At 49.9% G+C, this 17,869-nt stretch overlaps 1 protein-coding gene across 4 annotated transcripts in view; it reads left to right on the top strand.

Moving 5' to 3' along the window:
* Positions 1-17,869, top strand: part of IQCE (IQ motif containing E) — an 82,314-nt gene that overhangs the window by 10,042 nt on the left and 54,403 nt on the right. For all 4 annotated transcript variants that reach the window (XM_032259568.1, XM_032259571.1, XM_032259570.1 and 1 more), the window contains exons 4-14: positions 472-600; positions 1,152-1,286; positions 2,377-2,447; positions 6,178-6,291; positions 6,413-6,463; positions 9,970-10,040; positions 11,054-11,126; positions 11,397-11,446; positions 13,279-13,442; positions 14,898-14,953; positions 16,715-16,914. In XM_032259568.1, coding sequence (XP_032115459.1) covers positions 472-600; positions 1,152-1,286; positions 2,377-2,447; positions 6,178-6,291; positions 6,413-6,463; positions 9,970-10,040; positions 11,054-11,126; positions 11,397-11,446; positions 13,279-13,442; positions 14,898-14,953; positions 16,715-16,914 — 1,114 coding nt within the window. The remainder of the gene's footprint in view (positions 1-471; positions 601-1,151; positions 1,287-2,376; positions 2,448-6,177; positions 6,292-6,412; positions 6,464-9,969; positions 10,041-11,053; positions 11,127-11,396; positions 11,447-13,278; positions 13,443-14,897; positions 14,954-16,714; positions 16,915-17,869) is intronic.

Below are 17,869 nucleotides of genomic sequence, written 5' to 3'. Positions count from 1 at the left end.
GAAACGTCAGTATATATGTTAAGTAAGTATTTTTTTCTTTCTTTTTTGAGATGGAGTCTTGCTCTGTCTCCAGGCTGGAATGCAGTGGAACCATCTCAGCTCACTGCAATCCCCACCTCCCAGTTCAGGGGATTCTCCTGCCTCAGCCTCCCTAGTAGCTGGGACAACAGACATGCACCACCAGGCCCAGCTAATGTTTTGTATTTTTAGTAGAGACGGGGTTTCACCATGTTGGGCAGGATGGTCTTGAACTCCTGACCTCTTGATCCTCCCGCCTCACCCAAAGTGCTGGGATTACAGGCGTGAGCCAACTCGCCTGGTAAGTAAGTATTTTTTCATTTTTGCCAGTGTTTGACTAGAATCACTCGCCCTTGTGGACGTTTTGTTTTCTCATTTCTGTCTTTCTGAAGCTCATGTGTTGAGCATGTGTTGCTATCCGGCACCTCTGAATCCACGTGTTGGCTTTTCTAGAGTCGCCTTACCTCTCTAAGCCGAGAAAAGTGGCCTCCTGGAGGTCCCTGAGGACGACAGCGAGCATGCCTCTGAGCGGTCGAGCGTCCCTGACCCCGCAGAAGCTGTGGCCAGGAACTGCAAAACCAGGTATGTGGGTGCTGCACTGGAGGCCCTTCCTGCTTCAGAGAAGAGTTTGAGAAATGTCAGCGAGCAGTGGTTTGAGATGGAGTTTTTCATATTCCTTGAATTATATTGTCTTTAATGTTCTCAATGACATTGAATATACACATTGTAGTTTTACGTCATGCATAAATGTGGTTTTGCCAAGTGATGCCTTAGCCTCCCTTGGTCTTGTGTGGCCTCTGCGTGGGCGTGGTGAGTAGGAGCCGGCTCCAACGGTCTTGCCAGAGCCAACTGTTACAGTCTTAGGAGTTTTGTGGGCTGGCTAGTGTCATGGTGACAACCTAAAATTAGACATGGTAGAAATATTTATACTGTGGAAACGGGCAAATACTGTAGTCAGGACTTCATTAATTTCTATTTGGGAGCTGGTTGTTAACCATTTACCAGCACACCACTGACAGCTGGTGTCTACTAGCGATGAAGCTTTCTTTAAGCCAGGAAAGTTGATTAGAAACAAAACTTCCCACTGCATGTGCTTGTACCTGTCCTATTAAACCCATGCACATTCAAACCAGGAAGTCTGACACCAGCCCTGAACTCACACCTCACCTGGGAGCATGCGTGGACCAGCGCCCCCAGCGGCACTTCTGACTATCTGACAGACGCCTTAAGAGTGAAGAGGCCACATCTCAGGCGCTCTGCCAGCCACGGTGAGCATGCCAATAGTGGCGAGGCCGAGGCTAAGGCAGAGCAGAAAGGAAAGCACAGTCTCTGGCCTGGAGGTGTCCTTTGTCAGAGTGGGATTTCTGGCTTTGTATGTGAGCTCCGTCAGTGGGAGGTTTTGGGAGGTCAAGGAAACAGTGACTCACAAAAGCCCGTCTGCCCCAGAAGGTGGCTTTCCTCGTGGGTGCAGGGACGTCTTGCCAGGTGTTATTTGTGCCTCCCTCCCTAAACATAGAGGCTTACTTAAATTTATTCATTGAATAAATGATAGTAGGAACAAATAATAATAAATAAATAATGATAAAAAGTCCAAATTGCACTGAAGAGAGTCAGCTTGTTTCTGTGTTTATGTTCCTGTCTAGCCCCCTTTTTTTTTTTTTTTTTTTTTTTGTACAGACAGGGTCTCGCTATGTTGCCCAGGCTGGTCTCAAACTCCTGGACTCAAGTGATCCCCCCACCTTGGCCTCCCAAAGTCCTAGGATTATAGGTGTGAGCCACCATGCCTGGCCTCTCTCTTTATCCACGTTTCCCACCTATCCTCCTTAAGGAAGAACAGCTTCCAGGGAGTATTGAAAACTTCCTCACTATACCCCATGAATTGATTACCTTCTTGCTTTTACTGGTTAGGAGTTATCTTTTAGGCTTACATTTAGATATTTAATATACTAGGTATCATTAAAACCAAAATAAGCCTGACTTTACATTGGAATGGGTGTTGAGATACTATGTGCATTTTTTGTGTTTGGCATTTGTTTTGCTATTAAATCTGAACATGTCCCTCCGCCTTCTGTGAGTCCCTTCTTTCATCCTTTTACTGTCCTTAAACTTGGTCTTCGCATCTTCATTTATTCACTTTTTGCTTTGTCTCTCTATAGAGAAAGAAAACCTTTTTTGGTTTTCTTGCTTTTTGGGAAAGTATCATGATCAGGCTAACAAACATGGAATTATTTTTGCTTTTTTATTTTCTTCTTTTTTAAAAGGAAATGTTATTAACTTCCAGTTTTTCCTTAAAGTATAACCAAGAATTCTTTCTACTTTTTAGATAGTCTTTTAAAAGATTTCTCTGTTTTTCTGTAGGTCATGTCCCTGGGACTCCTGTCTACAGAGAGAAAGAAGATATGTATGATGAGATTATTGAGTTAAAGAAGGTAGCATTTTGGTTTGTTCTCTATTGATTTGAAACAGTGAAAGCCTCCTGTGACAATCGATTGGGACATCAGTGCCTGTGCTGGGAGGTGCCCACGTGGGAAGCGTGGGAGCATTAGGATCGAACCTGAGTCTTAACCATGGCGTAGTGCCTAGGAGCTGGGTGTTCCTGGTTGAAGGCTGTAGCACCAGCATGTAAAAGGCAGCAGAGCTCAAGTTCTGCATGTGCTCTGCTTCTCCAGCCTAATGGGGAAGACTGGATGAGGACTAGATTCACGTCCCATTGCGTCCTGAGATTGGGTGCTGTGATAGGGTCACTGATATAGTTATCAGTAACCTTCCAGGCATGTCATGTTTTCATGTTATCAAGACAGCTCATGTGCCCTATCTCAGTTGCCCTCTACAGGAGCTCTGTGGATAGGCAGGGCCACGTGTCACAACCACCATCTGCTGATGAACTTGAGACTCAGAGACATTAGTGGTCTGTCCAAGCTTAACCAGTAGCAGAACCAAGATTCAAGGTCACCTGCCTCCCAAGGCCAACACTCTGTATGACTCCATGGCCCCTCCCATTCATGAAAGCATGAACTGCATTGAGCTATACCATCACTGTCACTGCCACCAGCACCATTACCATCACCCTGACTTTCAATATCTGTAAATGTCTGCCCCCAGAGAAGTTATTTGCATTCATTTCCTTCCATAATTTTGGTCTGTTTACAGACCTACTGTCTCTACCAGTTGATGTGTGTCCGAAGCACTGTGTTCAGTTGGGGCACCAGAGGGCAATAGGGTATTGGCAGTCTCACCCCAGAGCATGGGGTATCTGGAAGGGGGTCTGGAAGCCATTTCCCCTGGGGATCCGGGAAGAAACTGGGGAACCTGGTATAGGCCACTGTACAAAAGACAGCGCCTTCTCTGTTGGCCAGAGAGAACACTCAGACTTGAGGCTACGTGAGGGCACTCTAACCGTGAGAGCTGTCTGACAGCAGCCGTGCTCCCTGAGTAAGTGTACGCCCTGGCCTTCGAGATGTTGAGCAAGGTGACAGCTACGTGTCAGGAGTATTACAGAGGGGACCCTCATTCCGGGCGGAAGTCAGCACTGAATTAACTCAGGTGTGGATTGAGGGGATTATCTTGTTTGGGTTTTCTCAGCGTCTTGAATCTGTAGGTTTGTCTTTTGTCAAATCTGGGACATTTTCAGCCATCCAATCTTGAGATGTTTTTTTCAGCCTCGCCCTCTTCGGTGCCGGTTGCTCAGGTCCCTGCTCTGTGTTCAGTGTTTCCCCATCTCCCCTTGTGAAGGTTGGATAACTTCATGGTTCTGATCTCGAGCTCACAGTTGCTTTCTGTTGGCCTCTGCATCCTGCAGTTGAGCCTGTTGCTGGGTGTAACCTGACCATCCTTACTGTCTCTGTTCGTTTCTGAAATCTCTGTGCGGCTCCTTCTGTCTGGGTCTTCACTGTGATGCCCGCCCTGACCCTTCCTTGTTTCAAGCGTGCGTGTCATCGGTCACTGGAGCATCTTTGTGGCAGCTGCTGTAAGTCTGTGGGGGATTCTAATGTCCGGCCATCTCAGTGTTGGTGCTGTGGCTTGTTTTTCCTCATTCAGGTTGAGCTATTTATTCTTGGTGCTTAGAATCACAAGTGATTTCCCTTGAAACCAGGATGCTCTGAGGGTTTCGTCTCGAGACTCTAGCTCTTGCTCAATCCTGTGCTGTGGCAGGCCTCCTGCCACACTGCCCTGTGGGTGAGGGGGGCACTGCTGCGTTACTACCCGCCGGGGTGGAAGTCTAGCTCCGACTCAGCCATCATCAACACCTGCTCGGGGGTGAGGGGTGCTCCTCATTCCTGCTGGGCAGGGTGGGAGTTCCGGCCGCTCACTCAGCCTTTGCTGATGCCGCCCTAGCTGGGAGGGAAGGGCCGCCTTGCACAACTCCCACTCAGCATTTGCTGATGCAGGAGTGGCCTTGTTGCTGCCAGGCGATGATGATCCCGACTCTCCACGGTCTCCTCTGGAGCCCTGCCAATGCAGGAGGGGAGGGGCCCTGGTACAGCCGGGCAGGGGTGAGCCTGTGCTGCGGGGAGGCCTGCGGCGTTTTCTATGGGCAGCCTGGGGGAGAGCAGTTCCTGGCTCAGTTTCTGTGTTGGTGTGTTCTTTTCCCTGTCCTCTGGATGGAGAGAAGAGGCTTTGCTTGGGCTTTTGTTGTCTGTGCCCATTGGCTTTTTTAGGCTGTTGGCTTCTCCAGCATCCAGCCCAGACGAGGCAGGCAGAAAATGAAGGAGCTCCCTGCTGTATCAATAGTTGGCCCCCAGCTTCCGGCCCATCTGCCTCCTTCTCCACCTTTCCGGTCTTATGTTGTATGACACACGGAGTGCAGCGTGTTTAGTGGCACTGACAGGAGGAATTGGGAGGAGTGAATCTACTTCACGCTCCTGGAAGTGGCAGTCCCATTACCAGAGCGCCAGTCTTTGTCAATGGCTGGGCCTTCACTAATTTACTCGACGAGCACTCGTTGACTGCTGGCTGCCGTTATGCCTCTTGAATCTATGGGTTTGTCTGCAGCGATCCTGGAGTCTTACCAGTTGTGGACGTGGCTGAAGTGCTGAGCCACCCCATGGGGCGTGCAGTCAGATTGCCTTTTGCTCAGAAGTCCAGTCTCTGGAGCGCCAGAGTCTTTTGTAAGGAGAAGGCGGTTTGTGAGGATGACTGGTGGTTAGATGCAGGCTGAGGCTGGGAGCCAGTGAGCTGCGTGCAGCACAGCCCAGCCTAGGCGCTATTTCTTTTCTGGATTTTATCTACCACCAAAGTCCAAAATAGTAGGAAGAACATAATTTCAAAGTACAGTGCTGGGATTACAGGCATGAGCCGCCATGCCCAGCCCCAACTACAGTCTTTTTTGTCCCCCTCAGGTCACCACAAATTGGTAAAGAATTTGTCCACAGATAAAGATTGGGAAGCACTGCCTTCCACCTGAGCCGTAGTTGAGGATAAGCATTTGAAGTGCATATTAGCCTTGGATGAGTTTTATTGATTAAAATACGACCACGGTGGACTTTCTCATATGGACCTGGGAGAGAGCGTGTGGTGTGACCCATCCAGCCCTGGGGTTGGTGCCATTTGTTTGCTGGTGCATTCTGTGGGACGGGGTTTCTCGGCATGGGTGCTGTTGGTATCTTGGATGGGAGAGTTCTTTGAAGGGGGTTTCCTGCCTATCCAGCCTCCCCTGTCCTCACCCACTAAATGCCTGTCGTGCCTTCTAGTGCCCTCATGTGACATCCAGATCTCCCCCCAGCCACCACACATAGCACCCTGAGTGGGAGCCAGGCAGCTTTCCAAGTCCCCCAGCTCAGTGTTTCCCTGGGCCTGTGCATGGTTTGTGCGGCGTGTGTGCAGCAACATGTGTGCATGGCTGTGTGCACGGTGGCAGTGTGTGCGTGGCTGTGTGTGTGGTGGCAGTGTGTGCATGGCTCTGCACATGGCTGTATGCACAATAGCGTGTGCATGGCTGTGTGTGCAGTGGCGTGTGCGTGGGTGTGTGCATGGTGGAGGTGTGTTTATGGTTGTGTGCATAGGTGTGTGCACAGTGGCAGCGTGTGCATGGCTGTGTACACAACGGCATGGGCATGGCTGTGTGCATGGCGGCGTGTGCATGGCTGTGTGCATGGTGGCATGTGTGTGATGTGTGCACAGCGGCATGTGCATGGCTGTTCATGGCCTTCTTTTCTTCAGACATTGCACGTGCAGAAAAGTGACGTGGACCTGATGAGAACAAAGCTCCGGCGCCTGGAAGAGGAAAACTGCAGGAAGGACCGGCAGATAGAGCAGCTCCTGGATCCCAGCCGAGTACGCTCCTGGTGCTTCACTGGGGGTGGGTGGGGGCCCTGTTGCCTTGGGACATCTGCCAGCCAGTCCTGCTGGGGGCCACACTGAAGGCCATCTTCATGTCTCAATCTGCTTACCACAGGGCACAGATTTTGTTCGGACTCTGGCAGAGAAAAGGCCCGATGCCAATTGGGTGAGTATGGTCTCCATAAGATGAAACCTTCCCCAGATGCTAGTTACCACGGACAGCCACAGTGGAGATGCCTTTCCCTGCAGCACCCACGGTGGAGAGTAGCAGGCAGGGGAGGAGGCTGCGGGTCCCGAAACCCTTCTCCACTGACGCCTGGGGACACCACGGGGAGGGGGCCAGGAGGCTCACCACAGAGGCCAAGCAAGACACTATAGGAAAGACCAGTCACAATGGGCGACTTCCCCCTTCACACCTAAGAAAATACATTATGCTTAACAAGTGCTTCCAGCACCTTTCGAGGCCAAGGCAGGGAGATCACTTGAGGTCAAGAGTTCAAGAGCAGCCTGCCCAACATGGTAAAACCCCATCTCTACTGAAAATACAAAAAAAAAAAAAAAAATAGCCGGGTGTGGCAGTGCACTTCTGCAATCCCAGTTACTTGGGAGGCTAAGGCAGGAGAATCGCTTGAACCTGGATGGTGGAGGTTGCAGTGAGCTGAGATCACACCACTGCACTCTAGCCTAGACCACCAAAAAAAACAAAAAACAAGTGCTGCAGATGTAAAACGGGGAACCAGGGCAGCAATAAAGTCCTTCAGATAGATCCAGATCCCCTCCGATACTGTGTAACAATATGTAAAAAGTTGAGTGAAACGGAAGGAGGGAAGATGGAGCCATTACATAGGTAATGGTGTGGTAATAAACTGTAGTGCCTGGGGAAAGATATATCACAATAAACTTCCTAGGAGTCAAGGAAGTACTTTTTTAAAGTGGGAAATGCTGGAAGAAAACTGGAAGGGATACAATTTTGAGATTATTTAACATAAAGTATAAAATAATAGTGATGTGATTAATGGATTCAACAATATAAAATTAAAAGTTACATAATAAAAACCCATGGGACTAAGACAGCCACCAAATCACTGTAATGGGGGAGGGGAAGAATATTATGGATCAATACAACAAAGTTTTCTGTTTAGAATATAGAAAAACTGTAAATCTCTAAAGAAAAAAGCCATCTCCCCTGAACTATGTTGCAGATACAGAATATAGAAAGATTGTACAATTATTGCATATTTAAAGTAGATGGTTAAAGCCTGGTTCAGCACTAGGATGGCACAAAGTAAATCCTGAACAAAGGCCTGTAACTAATGGGTACTTTTATAAAGAATGGGCTTCAATTTTTGTTGTTCTGGTGCTGTGTGTGTGTCTGTGTTTTTGTTTTTTTTGTTGTTGTTTGTTTGTTTGTTTGTTTTTTGAGACAGGGACTTACTCTGTTGCCCAGGCTCGAGTGTAATGGCAGGATTATGGCTCACTGCAGCATTCAGCTTAGGCGATCCCTGGCTCAGAGGATGCTGTCACCTCAGCCTCCTGAGTAGCTGGGACTACAGACAACCGCCACCACACCTAGCTAATCTTTTTTTAGTTTTGGTAAAGATGGGAGTCTCGTGAAGTTGGTCAGACTCATGTGGTCCTTCTGCCTCGGCCTCCCAAAGTGTTGGGATTACAGGCCTGAGCCATCATGCCTGGCCAGTTTTTTTTAAAATTAAGGTTGATTTAAAGTAGGAAGTCTAGATCCTAGGGTATATGCAGTATTCATTATAATATGGCAAATTGTCGTCAGAGTGGCTGTGCCCTGTGGTCTGCCATTTCTGCTTGTCATCACCTGCCTTGAAGAAACGTTTGCAGATGTGCATGAGGAGGCCTGGCCAAGGATTTCGAATGGAGGATTGATCATAATCACAAAAATGGGCTACAACTTAAGTATGTGTCAGTAGGCTACAGTGATAGATTTTGGAGCATCCCACAGATACCGTGGGATGTTTTCTGCTGTGGGAAATAGTGTGGATTCATAGGCGCCAGCAGGGACAGAGCACCAGGAGGGTGTGTTGAATGTTAATTTTTAAAAAATAATAAATTTTTAAAAAAGATGCAGAGGGATGTGCATGGCAGAGCCTCGTTTCTGTGAGAACAGACGGCCCGACTCCCTGGGCGCACACACACAGGCAGGTACAGAACCGAGTGCTGAGGGGCATGCAAGCGGAAACAGGATTTGGTTGGTCAAAGAGGAGGGTGGCCAGTTCAGAGTATCTTAGCTTCTACAACGTCTTCAGTTTTTTTTTTTGGTGGTGTTTTTTTTTTTTTTTTTTTTTTTTTGAGATGGAGTTTCGCTCTTGTTACCCAGCCTAGAGTGCAATGGCGCAATCTCGGCTCACCGCAACCTCCGCCTCCTGGGTTCAAGCAATTCTCCTGCCTCAGCCTCCCAAGTAGCTGGGATTACAGGTGCCCACCACCACACCCAGCTATTGTTTTTGTATTTTTAGTATAGATGGGGGTTTCACCATGTTGACCAGGCTGGTCTCAAACTCCTGACCTAAGGTGATCCAACCACCTTGGCCTCCCAAAGTGCTGGGATTACAGGTATGAGCTACAGCACCCGGCCCAACATCTTCATTTTTTTAAAGAAAATGTATTCATATATGACTAAGGTAATTTATTTGTTTATTTATTTTGAATTTCCCCCTGTTGCCCAGGCTAAAGTGTGGTGGTGCGATCTTGGCTCACTACAACCTTCACCTTCCCAGTTCAAGTGATTCTCCTGCCTCAGCCTCCTGAGTAGCTAGGACTACAGGCACTTACCACCACACCCACTAATTTTTGTATTTTTAGTAGAGATGGGGTTTTACCATGTAGGCCAGGCTGGTCTCCAACTCCTGACCTCAAGTCATCTGCCTGCCTCAGCCTCCCAAAGTGCTAGGATTACAGGCATGAGCCACTGAATGTTATTTAAAACTTTAAAATTCAATTTTAAAGTTGCCTATTCAAACCTGGTATAGTGGCTCACACCCATAATTCTAGTACTTGGGAGGCCAAGGCCGGCAGATTGCTTGAGCCAGGAGTAAAACACCAGCCTGGGCGACATAGTGAAACTCCATGTCTATTTAAAAGTTGTCTATTCAGAAGAAAAGAATGATCTTTAAGGAATATAAGGATGTTACCTCCCGCAAGCAAGACTTTCAGAGAGAAGGAGGTAGTGAGGCCGCTGGAGCTGTTCTCCCTTACCTAGATGGTGGGTTGCAGCTCCTTGGACCCCCCCCCCACGGCCATGCTATCTTCCAGCCCCACTCACTGCCCATGAAGACTCAACTGGGCGGCCCTAGGGGGTTGGGGCCAGCTGGTGATGGGGCTGCTTCCTTTATTTAACATGACCAAGGGCATACCCTGCTCTATCTCCCAAGCGTGTGGTGTGCTCGGGGAGGGCTGCCAGTCGGTCAGTGTGCCCACTGTGGCTGCCACCTCCTGCTCCAGCGGGCGTTGCACCCCTGACACTCACCCAGAGAGAGGACAGCACAGTGGGACCCTCCCTCTTCCCTGGGCCCATACTCTAGAAGGACAGCGCTGGAGGGAGGAAGGACAGCGAGGTGTGCACCTGCTCTGGGAGGAGGGGACAGCAGCGTCTCCCAAGGGAGAGCAGGGGCAGCCTGCCTGATGGGTGCGTTCCCCGGGCAGGTCATTAATGGGCTGAAGCAGAGGATCCTGAAGCTGGAGCAGCAGTGCAAGGAGAAGGACGGTACCATCAGGTAGGCGCAGGGCCGCAGGCTGCGGTCTAGGATTGGGGCTGCACCCTCCCCTGCCTCCTGCACCCCTGCTCTGCTCGCTTGCTCAGACTCCAGCCTTTGTTCCACCCCCACCCCTGTCCTGTGTCTCTGCTCCCACCCCAAACCCGAAAGTGAAGGTTAGCTGCCTCTTTTTCATTTTTTTTTATGATCTATGTTCCCTCCAAATATTTCCCTTTAACTTCTTGTTTTATTTAAGAAATGCTTTCTCCCCTGCTTGTTGTGTGGACCTCTGTATCTTTCCAGGATGAAGGTTTTATGCCCCAGTCCCGTGCCATCCTTGTGCTGCTTTTGGTGGGCTACTTGCATTTCTTTACCTGCCTTTTGAGTGTGAAGGGGGAGTCTTCCTGGGCTGTGTTTTGGTTTCTTTAAGGGAAACAAAGGCCATATGTCCATTGCCTCCTTTCCCTCACGTCTGCTGGTCTTACAATAGTTCCCCCCTCATTTCCTGCTGAATGTTGTCAACTTCAGTTTGCTGATTTCTTCTGCTTCAGTGCAGAACCTGCATGACTTTGCTTTCGTTTCTCTATCAGTGTCTCTGTCTAAAGTCTGCTGAGAGCTAGGGGACAGTCCCGACAGTGCTGGGAAAAGGCAATTCTCTCTTCCTTAAGAAACTAACCACTCAAAGATGGCTTGTCCTCTCTAAGCTCTGAGGTCTTTCCTCACCATTAATCTAGTCTTTTAAAGACAATGTCTTACCTAGAAGAGAATATCTCTAGGGAAGCTGTTTACTCACCTTGGAAAGCGGCTAGTCTACACAGAGGATGCCCTCTGGTGTGAGGAATTTTCCCATCAGGCTCAAAACGAGTCACTTGTTGAAGGCACAAGCCAAGTGAAGGCCCATTCAGGCTTTTCCCTCCCATTCTGGCTCTCTTCCAAAGCCTCTCTTCCTCTGAATGTTCTGGGAAACACTTCCTCTTGCTCTGTCCCCTGGGAACACAGGCATGGCCCTGTTAACGCTGAACTTGGGTTTTCAGCAAACTCCAGACCGATATGAAGACAACCAACTTGGAAGAGATGCGAATCGCCATGGAGACGTACTATGAGGAGGTACACTGTGCTGGGTGGTGGGGCGGAAGGCGGGCACCAAGCAGGAGGGGACCGGGCCTGGCCCCGGGTGGTAGGCCGAACCCGGGTGGCCCAGGGCTGGGTTCCCGGAGCCTGCTCCTGCTTCAGCCCGACCAAAAGGTGAAGTGCAGTCACTTTGTTCCCGCTTCTGGCCGTAGGCAGCGGTCAGGACTGTAATGATGGTCTTTTCAGAGTAAGGTCTTCTCTGTGCTGGCCTTGTGTTTTTAATGCATTTCAATTTGGTATTTACAGATACATCGTCTCCAGGCTCTCTTGGCAAGTTCTGAAACCACTGGAAAGAAGTACGATGACCGTTTGGGAGCCGTGTTTTGTGTGTTGCTGTCACGTTGTGGCAGCTCCCTTGAGAGTGGTGTGGCTGTCACGTGGGAGCAGTATACACTGCCCTTGGCTTGGCAGCAGTGCCAACACCGCCCTGTTCTGTTCAGGGTTAGAGTCGATAACCTTTCCATTTGCGGTGTTCACAGACGTTCCTCGTAGTGACCACGTGTTGATGACTGATGCGTCTTCAGTGCTGTGTGTGTTCATTATAGATTTTATATACTGCCTTCCAGCTTAGAGCTAGGAAGTGCTGTTTCAAAGCAGATCCACCTTTTGAGGAAGATGTTTCGTACAAGGACAAGTTGACTTTGCCACCTCAAGTTTTTCTCCTATATCCCTTTCCCAAAGGATGCAACCCCAGGCTTCCATCCAGTTCTGGGTGGCTGATCCCTTACTGTGGCTTTGGCCATGTCACTGGTCTCTGCAGCAGCTTGCTGACGTCACGCACTACTTTCTTTTTCTTTACCCCTAATCCTTAAAACTGGTTGGAAAACTTGTACTGTAAAGGGCCAGATACTAACTACAGTCAATTCTCATTATGACTGTTATAAAGTCCCTGCAGGATTCCATAGTGTAGTAGTTATCATATCTGCCTTACAGAGCTATCAAGTCTCCATGAACAAAGAATGAGTAAATACTAAACCACTGCTCTTAGAGAGGTACAGGGCTCCTGGGAGCTTCTGGTCACAACATTTTTTAAATTTTATTTTTTGGCGAGAATCTCACTCTGTTGCCCAGGCTGGAGTGCAGTGGCATGATCTCAGCTCACTGCAACCTCCACCTTCTGGGTTTAAGTGATTCTCCTGCCTCAGCCTCCCAAATAGTTGGAACTACAGGCGCATGCCACCATGCCCGGATAATTTTTGTATTTTTAGTAGAGACGGGGTTTCTCCATGTTGTCCAGGCTGGTCTCGAACTCCTGATCTCAGGTGACCCACCCACCTCGGCTTCCCAAAGTGCTGGGATTACAGGTATGAGCCACTAACCTGGCTAATGTGTGTTTCTGTTTAAAGACACCCTATTTAATGGCGATTGTGGACTCTCATCAAACTCACGGCTGGCCTGAACGAGGCTTCCCACGCACACATAAGCATCTCCATAGCCTTCCTGAGCTTAGAGGCACTGGATGGCACTCAGCATGGCAGTCCGGGCCGGGCCGGGCCACGCAAGGCAGCACTGTCACTAGCAAACAGCAAAGATACGTGAGAGTAGGCTGCAGAAAGCACACTTGTTTTTGCATGAGCTGAGGCGAGGAGGCGGAGCAACACCTGGTTCAGCCCCAGCTGGGAATGTGCATGCCAGCAACTGGCATTTTTCATCACCTGTGCAAGAATTCCCACAAAACCCCCATAAGTACTGATTTTGGGCTGATGGATCCATTTTAGCAGCAAGCATATTTGCAAATATGGGATCTGCAGATAATGAGGATCAACTGTACTTTCGACCTCGTGAGCTGAGAGGCAGAATGCAAGCTGTTCTGCAGGCACCTGGTATAACAGGATACATTTCCACAAACCTTCTAGTGATGGCGTGGAAAATATAATACTGATACTTGAATATGATGTTTTGTTACACAGGTTTACCTTGCATAAGAATGGGGTTCTATTTTGGGTGCTAATGTTTTGCGTATTTGGCGTTCAGAGTTATTTCCTGTTCAATTTCAAATACTCACCTGCAAAAACCACCCTGAGCTCATGACCAACAGAGCAAGCTGTGATTCACCTACCCCTCGTTTCAAGCATGTATGAAACCAGCTTAGCAATGCAAGCCTCAGCCCACGATTTGGTTATTCCAGGACCCTGGGGGAAAAGAAGACGGGCGCCAAAAGGCAAAAAAAGGTGGGCAATGCCCTCCTGAGCTTGTCCCGGAGCGTCCAGGAGCTCACGGAGGAGAACCAGAGCCTGAAGGAGGACCTGGACCGAGTGCTGAGCACCTCCCCCACCATCTCCAGGACACAGGGTACCTTCCCAAAAGCTACTCCAGGAGGGAGGTCAGGGAAGGGTGGGGTGCGGCCACTGGGCAGGCCCTACCCAGCGTAGGCACCACAAGGGCAGATGTGAACCGTTGGGCGATGCCAATTCTGTGTGCCAGCACCTGCCTCAGGCCATGTGGTGTCCTGATCTGGGAATGGAGCCGAGAACAGAGGCTCGCAGACATCCCTCGAGGAGACAATGCCATGCCATGGGAAGGAGGGAGGAGCTGGGTCAGGATGGTGTCATATGCGTGTCAGATGGCCGTAAGTGCCGTGGAGAGCAATGGAGGAGGGGAGGAGGACACATTTTGGGGTGAGGCAGGTGGTGCATGCAGCTGCAAGCAGGGCTGACAGGCGCCCCCGAGACAGTGACAGCTGAGCGGGACCTGGAGGGGCGAGGCGGCCATGAAGATGGCAGCAGGGGTAGGACGGACGGGGCAGGGCTGAGTGCCTGGGAGACACGTGGAGTGTGGCCCCTGAGGCCCGGTGGGTTGGGGCAAGGTGCTGTGGGAGCTTTAGGGGTGCCATGGAAGCATTAGAAGGTAGAGGGGGCCGTGCTGCTGTCCGAAGCCCCCTGGCTCCTGTGCAGAGACAGCGATGGTGGCAGGCAGAGCCTTCTGCACATGTCTAGTGGGGCGGGTGGTGGCCTGGATGAGGGGAGCCGTGGATGTGGTGAAAGGTGGCCAGGGTCTGGATATATCTTGAAGCCGGAGCTTAAGGAAACTACGGAAAGGGTGTAGGATCTGAGAGGGAGGAGCCAGGCTCCAAGGCGTTTTGTCTCAGCATCTGAAAGGACAGAGTTGCTATTTCCTGAGATGGGGAAGGTAGAGGGGCAGGTCCGGGGGAAGGGCCATGAGAGGTCTGAGTGCATGGGAGTGTGGACCAGGCAGTGGCTGTTTGCGGTTGTTGGGTGGAGGCCTGGGCTGGAGAGCTGAGCGTGCAGGTCACCAGCACTTAGGTGGATCAAGTAAGGTCACTGGAGTAAGAGGAGCAGGGGTCAGGCACTGAACCTGGCGGTGTATGGGGGGCGAGGGGCAGCCAGCAAGGCAGAGGGGAGGAGCAGCCAGCAAGGAGCTGTGCACACAGGAAGCAAGTGCAGGCCAGGGACAGGCCGAGAACCGACAGTTAGTTTGGCAGAGTGACAGTCATCAGAGATCTTGATGAGAACCGTCTTAATGGCTTGGTGAGGTGGAATTGGGAAAGAATGTAACCCTGAGACGCTTGGAGGCTGTTAGTACAGACAACTCTTCACGGTCCAAGGGGACAGAGACTGGATTGGTGCTGTTGAAACCCTTGGGTGGCCAGGACCTGTTGGTGTGGCTCTGGGGCCCCTCAGGCTGCTCCAGCTGCGGAAGAAGAGCCTCAGGCTGTACCTGAGAAGGGTGGCCCTGCCGGCAGTGCTCACCAGGACGGCCGTTTTGAAACCGCATTGCTTCCATCAGGTTACGTGGAGTGGAGCAAGCCCCGGCTGCTGAGGCGCATTGTGGAGCTGGAGAAGGTGAGCAGGCATCTCACTGCGCCTGTTGTTGACGATCATAGGCCTTATGCTGTGGGGACAGCTCACAGGGTGGGGAAGGTGGCGCTGAGCATGGCATTGGCTGTCTGCCAGGCAGCGCCACACACCAACCGTAAGGAGGCTTCACTCAGGTCTAGACCAGGCTGAAGGTAGCTCTTACTCCCCTCGCTGGGCTGTGAGCTTCTGGGCATGGCTGCAGGCAGATGCTTCGCACTGGATCCCCTCACAGTCCAGTCCGCCCATGCAGGCTGTGGGCTGTGCGCTGCCCACTGTCAACCAGGCACTGCTTCCCACCACTCGAGTCATGTTGGAATCCACAGAAAACTGTTCACCTGCCCCTGGCCAATTAGAAATTCTGGGAAATAAACATTTTCCCATATCCCCTATGTGACTTTGCAAAGTAGGAATCAGGCTGCTTCTGTTGAAATTGGACCTTTGTTTTCTGGGTTTTTTTTTTTTTTTTTGAGACGGAGTCTTGCTCTGTTGCCCAGGCTGGTGTGCGGTGGTGCAATCTCAGCTCACTACAACCTCCATCTCCTGGGTTTAAGCAATTCTTCTGCCTCAGCCTCCTGAGTAGCTGGGATTACAGGTAACCACCACCATGCCCAGCTAATTTTTGTATTTTTAGTAGAGATGGGGTTTCACCATGTTGGCCAGACAGGTCTCAAACTCATAACCTCAAGTGATCTGCTCACCTCAGCCTCCCAAAGTGCTGGGATTATAGGTGTAAGCCACCACACTGAGCCTGGACCTTTGTATTTTAAATAGTAAGTGAGAGCATCTGTGTTGTTTGGCCAAGCAGAGTAAACTTCGAGGACAAAATGTTTTTTAAAAATAGTTTTACATATTTACAAGATAGAAAACCAGCCAGGTGCAATGGCTCACACCTGTAATCCCAGTACTTGAGGAGGCTGAGCTGGGAGGATCACTTGAGCCCAGGAGTTAGAGGCTTGCCAGGGCAACATAGCAAGACCTCATCTCTCTTTTTTTTTATTATTCGTTTGGTTTTTTGTTTGTTTGTTTGTTTGTTTGTTTTTGCAAGACCCCATCTCTACAAAACGAAAAACAATTAGCTGGGCGTGGTGGTGCACACCTGTAGTCCCAGCCACTTGGGAAGCTGAGGCAGGAGAACACTTGAGCCCAGGAGTTGAAGGCTGCAGTGAGCTGTGATTACCCTCCAGCCTAGGTGACAGAGCCAGACCCTGTCTCTTAAGAAAAAAAATGCTTCTATAAATTGTGGGTATTTAAAATATAAAACTTGTTGGGAAGTCAAGGCACCTGGAGGCACAGTGGACAGCACATCCGAGAGCTGAAAGGCAGGAATGGAGGGCAGGGACAGGCTCAGCAGCACTTTGCTGGCAACACCAGAATGTCACTTGAGATGGAGAGTGTGAAGGTTGAAAATGTCAGCAGTTCTAGAGGGACAGGAGGGTAGATGATCACAAAATTGTTTGACTTCTCTCCCCTTGTGCCTTCCTCTCTTTTACTGGCTTCTGTCTGTGCCTTGCCTCGGTGGGGGTCTGCGGGTGCCCTGCTTCTCATTAAAGAGAGCGGAGCAGGGAGCGTGCTCTTCCAGCAGCCCTGTGCCCTTTGGCGTCTCCAGCTAACTCGGGTCCCCTCAAAGCTTTCTCATGGCCCTGCAGGAGATTCAGTTCACCCTGGTTCAATGTCTCTTTTCTGAGTTTGGTAAATAGAAAGTAGAAATGAGAACTAGCATCTAACACATGCCTGTGTTGCCTCCAGAAACTAAGTGTGATGGAGAGCTCAGAATCACACGCCGTAGAGCCAGTCAGATCACACCTGCCAGCCCGCCCCGCATCCAGCTCTGCACTGCACAGACAACCACGAGAGGACCGCCACGAGGACCACGAGTGTCTCCAAGGGGCTGTGAGAGACCTGAAGGAAGAGCGGACCGCCCTGCAGGAGCAGCTGTTGCAGAGAGAGTAAGTCCTCCCGAGGCCCCGCCAACCGGCCTACAAATGCAGCTGCTGCAGAGAGAGGGGGTCCTCCTGAGGCCCCGCCACCAACCTCATCAGGGAAGCAGCTCTCACTCCCTGTGGAAACTGATTGTTGCCAGGTTAAGCAGTTGTGAATTTGGGAAACTATTCAGCTTGTAATAGTCAATGCATAAATATTTTTATATGATTCTAAAACTTCCTACATTTTGGTTTTGAACTAAAGGCAGCTTTAGTGATTAAAAAAAAAGACACTAACTGACCATATTACATCATGAAAAGCATGAAGGGCCAGGCATGCCTGTAATCCCAGCACTTTGGGAGGCCGGAGTGGGAAGATTGCTTGAGGCCAGGAGTTTCAGACCAGCCTGGGCAATATAGCAAGACTCTATCTCTACAAAAAATTTTAAAAATTAACTAGGTGTGGTGGCTCATGCCTCCCAGTTACTTAGGAGGCCAAGATAGGAGGATCCCTTGAACCCAAGAGTTCAAGGTCGCAGTGAGCCATGATCGTGTCACTGCACTCTAGCTTAGGCAACTAAGTGAGACCTTAACTCAAAAAAAAAGTGTGGGGAACAGTGGGAGAGCACATTTAAATCTCTCCACCCTGAATTCCAGAGGGATCTTCAAATTGTCTATTAGAGAGGAATTTACTTTCATTGATTTCTACAAAAGCAATTAGATTTTATGCAGCATGGTCTTAATTCAGTAATATGTTTAATGGCATATGATAAATTTATACATATCAAATAAAGCATAATGCTCCAGCCTGACACAGTGGCTCACACCTATAATACCAGCACTTTGGGAGGGCAAGATGGCAGGATTGCCTGAGCTCAGAAGTTGTAGACCAACCTGGGCAGCATGGTGAAATGCTTTATTTACAAAAATTAGCCAGTCATGGTGGCTCAAGCCTGTAATCTCAGCTATTTGGGAAGTTTTG

The sequence above is a fragment of the Sapajus apella genome, unplaced genomic scaffold (genome assembly GCF_009761245.1).
Source record: "Sapajus apella isolate SASKATOON/1434 unplaced genomic scaffold, GSC_monkey_1.0 scaffold110, whole genome shotgun sequence".
In the NCBI taxonomy this organism is placed as follows: domain Eukaryota; kingdom Metazoa; phylum Chordata; class Mammalia; order Primates; family Cebidae; genus Sapajus; species Sapajus apella.
The sequence above is the reverse complement of the archived record's forward strand: the minus strand, read 5'-3'. Positions and strand labels throughout refer to the sequence as shown.